Below are 8,399 nucleotides of genomic sequence, written 5' to 3'. Positions count from 1 at the left end.
GAGCGGCAGGGCGCGGTGCGGGCTGGGGTGCCCTCCTGGGGTGCCCGCTGAGCAGTGGGGTGACCTGGGCTGTTGTGGTCCTGCTGCAGGTGGAGGAGGCGGGGCATGTCTTCCTCCTGATGAAGAAAGACTATCGCATCTCCCGCAACGTGCGCCTCGCCTGGGTCCTCAGCCGGCTCCATCAGGTCATCTGGGCTGTGCCCGAGCCGGAGCTGGTGAGTTGGTGCCCGGCGCTGGAGGGTGTCACCATGGCCTGATGTGGCAAGGTGCCTCTGTGCTGCTCCTGAGCAGCGGGACCCTGCAGAACACTTTAACCCAGTGCCTTTCCCTGATTCTTCCTTTGGCTTGGCTTGACATTCTGTCACGTACCGTTTACTTGTTCTTGTAGGTAAAGTCAGAAAATGAACTTGATGTTCTCAGCATCCTGCCCCATGGGTGGCAGCCTGATGAGCCTGTCCAGCCTAGGCCCTATCTCCTCGTACCCTCTACACGGGTCACATTTCTGGCCCGCCAGTACCGATTTGTGATTGAACTTGATCTGAGCCCTTCCACAGGGATTGTGGTAAGTGCAGAAACCTCCCCTTTGGGATGTTCTGCGTTAAAAAAACAGTTCCATTTCTGTTTACTGAGAAGGTTTATTCCTCTGTGTTAGTCTTAAATTTGCAGAAGTCTCGCTTTTCCCAGGAGGGAGGCATGCAGTGCTCCCAGCTAGGCAATTTAAGTAAGGGCAGATCCTGTTTCTTTGCTGAATGCTCAACATGTGACTTTTGTTTACAGGGATTTGTCACTTTAATCCAGTTGCCATTGGAGAAGGATGATTGCTGTTGACTCTGTGTGGTGGGGCCACCAGCCTTGAGTTTGAAAGTCCCTGAAGATGAAAAAGCTGTTCCCTTTCTCTGTTTCTGTAGGATGACTCAACAGGGGAGATAATTTTTGATGAAGTGTTTCATGCCCTTTCCCGATGTTTGGTGGGGTTGTTAAGGCCCTTTCGTATCCCTGGGTCAGACATCATCTACCAGCCAGAGATCTTTGTCACCATCCAGGCATATTCCTCCATCATCGGCCTGCAGTCCCATCAGGTAGAGTTCAGCCTCTCTCTTGGCATGGCTCAGTGTGTGAGCAGCTCGCTGGATGGGCTTCCTGTGAACACAGAGGAAAGCCAGGGCATGGGGTGGCTGTTATCTGTGATGCTGCAGACTTGTTTCATTACAATGTGCAGCCTGGTGTGTTGGGGAAGTGTATGTGAGCAACTTCTCCTTTCTGGGCAGGAAGCAGAGGTTTCTCCTGGGGGAGTGAGGCTCAGCAGAGAACACTACCCACAGGCATAGTCCCAGAGCTGGGCCACAAGGGAGTATTTCCCTCATGTTGACTTAATTCTTTTTGGCTTGTTATAATTAGCTTGGAGCATCCAATAAGAGTTGGTGTGCCCAAAAGCTTGCCTGCCCGCTCCAGCTGTGTAGCGGTGGTTTATTCAAAGATAATTGCCTCTTCCTACAAACTTTGCTGTCTTTTTGCATTGGTATGAATATGTTTCTTCTTCCTGGAGGGAGCAGCCAGCCCCAGTATTGAGATTATCAACTAGATTTGCTTGAGCCAGGGTAGGTCTGTTTATTAAATTGAAGTCTGGTTTATGGTAACAGTGTGGTTTTTTTAATGTATCCTGGATTCCTTCCAACTCACAGTATTTTCACATTTCTGATGGTGATTCTGATGGTGATTGCATCCTTTAGCTAATACAGGGAAAGTGGGTGGTGACAGGAGGAGCCTGTTAGTCTTTGCTTGCTACCTGCCTCTGCCCAAGCCTTCTGGGAGGCTGCAGCCTTTAATGGTCTGTATCATGCCTGAAGAGTGCAGCCCTCACTTTGATCTGGTTTTGGGTCCTACCAAAGTAAACAACAGGATTTTCTCCATTTGACGATGATGTTTTATATGTCGTCTTGTCCCGCTATTCTGCAGACACCATCATGCTTTGCCTCAGTATCTCACTTACTTACACGAAATTGAGCACTCTAAAGTTGCTGCATTTTTCTTCTTTGGAACTCTTTATAGACCTGTTTATTGTATGAGGCCAGGAACTGTAGTTTCTGGGTACAGCTGTATAAGCTATGTTCCTTTTATGGAGGGAAAGGCATGTATGTGCATCACTCATCCAGGAAAGCCTGTCTATATTATAATCATTTACTTTTCCTGTTGTCAGTATGAGGTCTTGCCCACCTGAGGATGTAGGAATGTGGATAACACGCAGTGTCCCACCTGACTGTTGAGTTCTTTGTCTACACGTTGTATCTCCTTTGCCTGCTGGTTGTGGATGAGATTGCCTGTACAATGGTGGTGTCTGTAAACATAAGTGTCATGCCTGTCAGCTTGGGGAGTTTCTGTGGTGCAGGGTCACTCTGTCACGTCACTCAGCCTCTTTTGTAATGTCCAATTTTTTCTTTTCTTTATTTCAATTTGTTGTTCTTTTATCCAACCACTTATCGGAAGATAATGGGATCAGTCTGTAGGTGAGTTAGATTAGAACATACAGGCAACATACAGGCCTTCCTTAGAAACATTAGACCAGAGTTAATGGCTTCTAATAAGGATCCTATTGCTTTCTCCTGACAACTGCTTTTTCTGGAAGAAGGAAAATGAACTAGAAATTTCTTGCCCAAGAAGGAGATATCCTAAAGAGTGATGTGAGCATCTGCTGTGGAGTGAATTGCAGACATTGCTGCTCACAAGGCAGTTGGTCCTGAGCAGGAATAGTGAGAAGAGACCTCTGCCATGCCTGTGCTTTGTCAGGGACATGTCTGACACCATGCAGAACTGTGTTCCTGTGTACTGTTTCGGGGGCTGGTGCTGTAAAACCTTGACTTGGTGACTGACATGTGTGTCCTTGGGGCAGGTACTGTTCCAGGGCTGTCAGCTGGATGAGACGAAGCGAGAGGCCTTTCTGCACCAGGTTTACACACAGCTATGTGCCTTTGAGAACAAAGTGGCAGAGATGCTCCAGCAACAATATGAACCCAAACTGCAGGTAAGAAGAGCAGAGGTGGCCGGGGTCTCTTGGCTCCCTGGAGATTTGTCCCTTTGGGGTGGAGTGGCAAGAGGAACAGTGGTGTAGATCTGGAGAAGGAATGGCTAATGAATTCATAAGATAACTCTGTGGGATCTACTAATGAGACATAAACACTGAGGAGAGCAGAACCAGTAAGTGTTTAGAAGGACCAATGAGGGTGGTTACCTTCCCCAAGGTTCTTCTGCAATAAAGCAGCCAGACTTGTAGATGATGGGATAAACTGTAGGATGTGAGTTCTCTCTGAAGAAGATGGTAGGTGAGGTGATTACACCTGTATCATTAATCTATAAACAGCTGTGAATATGCCCTTGGCCCTTGTTGCATTTCTTGAATGAAAATACTTCTATCATGAAAGCTAACCATGAAACTGAATAAAGAGCCAGTGCAGTTTCTGATGCTCCTTGATATCTCTGACAGATGCTATTTAGTAGCCATGGGTATAAGTATCAGCAAGTTAATGAAAGCACTGTAAAATACAGCTTAGGATGAAATTAAAAGTGAGACTCTATAGGGATTCAGAATGGATTTCTCATTGAGATCTCTTCTGATCTTGGAAATGAAGCATGTGAAGGTTATATTGTGATACTGCCATGTGCATGTGGCAGTCACAATTGTATCTATGGGCACCTTTCTTGCAGACAAAGCCATTATGGGCCTGGCAGAGGTTATTTAGCTCTTATTTAGTATTAGTTGATAGAGCTTGGGCAAAATAAAAAAAAAAGTCTCAAGATCAGATGAGCAAGAGGCTACTGGTGATCTGTTGCAGCTGCATATCTGAAGTGCTTCAAACCTTTCATTGTAGCCGAAATTTCTATCTTTGAATGCTATGACTGTCAGTCCTGGAACAGAAAGAAGATTGCAGGAAGTAAATACCTTTACCAGTGTGTCCAACTGGTGTTTTTGTAGTGCTTTGTATGCATTACTGCTTGATGCAGTATTTCTCTCACTGTAAACTACCCTATACCTTTTTTCCATGCAAATGGGGGAAGGAGACACGCTTGCAGGCTAGAGGGACTGGTGACTCCTGCCACAGGCTGTGAGGTGGAGGTGGGAGGCCCCACGGGAAGGGCAGGGACTGAAACTTTTTTTACTTTTGAAGTTGCATTAGCTGCAACATTGTTAGCAAGTGTCTGAATGTAAGGCATCTGGCAAATTAAAGTGATGGATAGTCAGGTTTTTTGCTCACAGCCACAGACTGCTCCCATTAGTGCAATAACAAAAGTTTAGTTAGTTCTAATTTTCTTTTCCCAGCTCCTGGTCATCTGTAGCTTTGCAGGGGAGGGTCTCACTCATTTTCTGTATTAGCAGTAAAAGTGAAGCAACAGTTTATTACAGGGCTGAACTGCCAGAGCCTCTCAAGATGAGGGGACTATGAATGCAGTAGGTTCCTCAAAGTGTGTAATTATACAAATTTTAGGCTTTGCCTAGGGGATATTTTTCATAGAAGATGCAGGAGAAGCCTACTTGGATTTGCTTATATCAGCACTGCATAAAGAGTGATGTTTGAACAGAGTTAAATGTATAGGCACTAGACTTTGTCCTTACAAGGCTCCTTACCCCCTCTGCTGCAGAGCTTCATAAGTGAGACATAGGTGTCTCTGCCTCTCCAGCGTTTCTTGATGCTGGGCTTTCCTTGAGTAGATGCTGAATAGCTGCAGCTTCTACTAAATGATAAGTTAAAAAAAGAGGTGTTCACCATCTCTTTAAGTGGGAATTGCTTTGCTCTGCAGAGAAGCTTTAGTGAGCCCAAAGTGTCTCATCTTTCCCCTTCTGTCAGAAATCAGCTTAGAATAAAGCTCTGAGCACACTGTCCCCTTCTTCCACCCCCCAGGCAGCTTTGTCTAGCTGTTCTAAGGGGCCCAAGTGACCAGAGATCACATGAAAACTAAAGCTAGAAGTGAAGTCTGCTGAAGTGCTCCAAGGTTGTGGTACCATGGAGCTGCTAGACTGAAAGCTGTCTGGGGGAGTGAGAACTGGAACTAGGCTAAAGTCTGCCCCATGGGGCCTTGTGGGTTTTCTTTTTTACTTTTCCAGATGGATTTGTCTCCCCTGAGCCAAGAGAGCCCTGGTGATGTGCAGGAGTCGTCTGGGAGGAAGCCCAGCGTGTCTGTTGTCACTGCAGATGTTGGCCTGGTCAGCATGGTGCGGCAGGGGATCCTGGCACTGCAGCTGCTGCCCTCCAACTCCAGCGCAGGTTGGCTTCATCCTCTGGGTTAACATTTGCCTGGCTGTTTGCAAAGGGTTGTATTCCTTCTGCCTTAGGCTGAGATTAATTTTGTAAGGGCTGATGCACGGGCCCTTCTCTTAGGGGTGAAATTTCAACAGCAGCTTTTGCTCTGCACTCTGTGGGCAAATTGGGGTGGTGGGAATGGGGAGAGCACCACTGAGCTGCATGCCTTGTGTCAGCCTTAGGGAGTTTGTGAGGAAGCACAGCTGCGACTGCTGCATGGGACAGCCCACGGTATGCAGAGCTGTGCCCTGCCTGAGTGCTTTCCTGTTCCTAGACAGGAAGTTTGCCAGCTCCAGAACACCTTAGAAGCTCTAAACCAACCTCGGGATTTTCCTTTCTGCTTCTGCTCTGCCTGAATTTTCTCTCTGGTGGATACAGATTGAGATGGAAGATGCACTAAGATGCTGCCTTGTTTGCAGGTATAATAATAATTACAGATGGTGTGACCAGTGTTCCTGATGTGGCTGTGTGTGAGACTTTACTGAACCAGCTCCGCAGTGGCACGGTGGCCTGCTCCTTTGTACAGGTATGTCTGCCGTTAGCAGGAGGGGGGACTGCTGCCTGCCAGAAGGGAGAAGGTGAGTTGTTGTTGGCACTCACCTGCAGAGGGAAAGGCCTTCTCTGCCTGTTCGAGGCCTTTGCCAGTCCTCTGCCTTGTCCTCAGCACTCAGGTATCTTCTTTATCCATCCTGTAGGTGGGAGGCGTCTATTCGTATGATTGCAGCTTTGGCCACGTTCCCAATGTGGAACTGATGAAATTCATTGCCATGGCCACTTTTGGTGCTTACCTCTCCACATGCCCTGAGCTGGATCCCCTGAGCCTGGATCTGAATGTGTATCACAAGGCATTTCTGCTGTACTCCTTTCTGCGTACTGGGGAGTCCCTGAATCCAGAATACTACTGCGGTGAGGAATGTGAATGCCCTCCTTTCAGCAAATAGATGTGTTGCAGCACCTCTCTTTGGGGTGGCTTCCCCAGGCTTGGTTATGCAGATACTCTTCCCTTGTCCCATCTAAGTCATGCCTTCTGTAGGCTCTGGGCACTATTGGGCCATGCAGCCTCGTTGGTGACTCCCTTTCTAGTTCCAGGAGTTGGCTGGATCAGGGAAAACTAATGTCCCATCTTTAACCATTCCCTTTTCTGTGGTCTTCACACAGCACTTAGGCCTGCTGTGTTGGCACTTGGAGGGGATAAGAAGCTTTTGTCCAAACTTTCCTGTGCACTGGCTAGCTCGCAGATGGGGATGTGCTGGAGAGCTTGTCCTAATCAGGCTTGCAGATGGCAGTTTAGATTGAAAAACTAGATCCCCAAGAACTGTCTCAAGTGCCTTTCTTGGTTATTCTTATTTTGTGACTGCTAATGACTGAGAGCATGCCAGGAGAGATTAGTTACCAGTAAAACATGGAAACATCTTTGATACGCTGGTGCCTTCTGCGCTTTCTGTGGCTTGGCAGCAGAAGCTGCAGATAGTAACAAGTTTGGAGAGAGCTGCCTGGGACTTGGAAATGTTGAATCTTAAAAAGATCAGGCATTAGTGGCTTAAACTCAAGGCTTCCACATCCAGATACCTTTTAGAAAGCACCTGGGAATTCAAGGTTTTCCAGGAAAAGAGGTAAAATCCAAAAGTTTGCTGTGTGACTGTTGCAACAGCTGTGCAGTTTCTGCCTTTCTAGGCTAAACGTGTAACTCCAGTGCATGCCTTGTCACAAAGGCTGTCCCAGAGGAAGCAGGGCCTGCACCCCACCCTGCGCCTCTTCTGGGCCTCTTGGCCACACTAGGGGACCTGTTTGCTGCATTGCAGAATCAGGAGTGGGTGTAAGTGGTGCCTGAAGGATGTACTGTTCTTCAGGCCAGTGAGTATTCCTGGCAGATTTTGTAAAGCTCTCTGGGAGGACTGTTGCAGTAGGATGAGGACCAGGGGAGCTGCTCCCTCACAAACCCAATCTCTGCTGTTTGCAGTGTCCCAGCACAGACTGTTCAATGAGCACCTGGTGTCTGCAAGCAGCAACCCTGCTCTGGCAATGAGGAGGAAGAAGCACACGGAGAAGGAGGTGCATGCTGACCTTGTGAGCATTGTCTCAGTGCGGCTGCGTGAGGGCTACAGCATCCGTGAGGTCAACATCACGAAAGGTGACTGTGCCATGTTGGGGCTGGAGACTGGGACAGGACTGTCTTCTCAACTGCTTAAAAGTGCAGGGTCTGCCATCCCAGCAGAATGGCTGGTACTGGGGAGGAAGGAGATATTTTCTTTAAACTCTTAGGTTTGTGTTTGTGAGTAATTGCCTAATGCAGGACTATCCAATATTGGGGTGCTCTTGTCAGACTCGTCCTCTATGTTTGTACGTGCCAGGGGTTGGACACATTGTGACCCTCTGTATCTTGGAAATGGGTCTCCATAATTGCAGAGAAACTAGTGGCAGAACTTAGGGGTTTGCAGTTTTCTGGGGTTTTCTCTGCATTTCTTCTTTTTTGCATCCCTTTCTAGTCCTTTGCTAGAAGCACTCCAAAATACACGAAGTTGAGCCCTTTAAGTACAACAGATTTAATGCATTCAAACTGCAGTCTTACAAGGGAAGGAACTGAGGGAAACAAGGATATTGTTAGGTGAAAATGCCAGATCAGTCAGGACTATGACCAATACTAGAAGAACATAAAACCATCCAGTGGTCCTCTTCTCTCATCTGACTCACTAGAGATTATGGCTTCTGACTAGGGTTTTGAGTATCCCGAGGAGTGCCAGTAAACCTTGCCTAACTTTCCATCTCCAGCTGTGACTAGTGGTAGCGCTTTAACTGAGGGGAACATGAAAAAATCCAAATTCAAGTTACGAATTGCAAGCAAGAGAAGAAATTATTTGTGACTAACAGAAAGCCTGGAGGGTGAGATTCTTAAAACACAGTGTAAACTTTTACAACACATGATCTAGGGTCTTCACTATTCTTTTTGGGTTATTAGTGCACAGAATATTTTTTCTATCAGAAAGTCAAAGTTTGTGATATAACTCAAAAATCATTCCAAACTCACCATATGATGTTTTCTATGAGTTTCCTGTGGTTTGTCTTACAGCCATGTAAATATCTTATGCCACTACTCTGCTTTGAAGGTTG

At 47.0% G+C, this 8,399-nt stretch overlaps 1 protein-coding gene across 1 annotated transcript in view; it reads left to right on the top strand.

Moving 5' to 3' along the window:
• Window positions 1-119: 119 nt before the first annotated feature.
• SZT2 (seizure threshold 2 homolog (mouse)) overlaps window positions 120-8,399 on the top strand; it is a 57,611-nt gene continuing 49,331 nt past the window's right edge. Inside the window, 8 exon segments of the mRNA XM_010019506.1 lie at window positions 120-215; window positions 389-562; window positions 909-1,079; window positions 2,888-3,019; window positions 5,096-5,255; window positions 5,711-5,817; window positions 5,987-6,197; window positions 7,252-7,422. Coding sequence (XP_010017808.1) covers window positions 120-215; window positions 389-562; window positions 909-1,079; window positions 2,888-3,019; window positions 5,096-5,255; window positions 5,711-5,817; window positions 5,987-6,197; window positions 7,252-7,422 — 1,222 coding nt within the window.

The sequence above is a fragment of the Nestor notabilis genome, unplaced genomic scaffold (assembly GCF_000696875.1).
Source record: "Nestor notabilis isolate BGI_N333 unplaced genomic scaffold, ASM69687v1 scaffold12288, whole genome shotgun sequence".
NCBI classification, from domain to species: Eukaryota; Metazoa; Chordata; class Aves; order Psittaciformes; family Psittacidae; genus Nestor; species Nestor notabilis.
The sequence above is the reverse complement of the archived record's forward strand: the minus strand, read 5'-3'. Positions and strand labels throughout refer to the sequence as shown.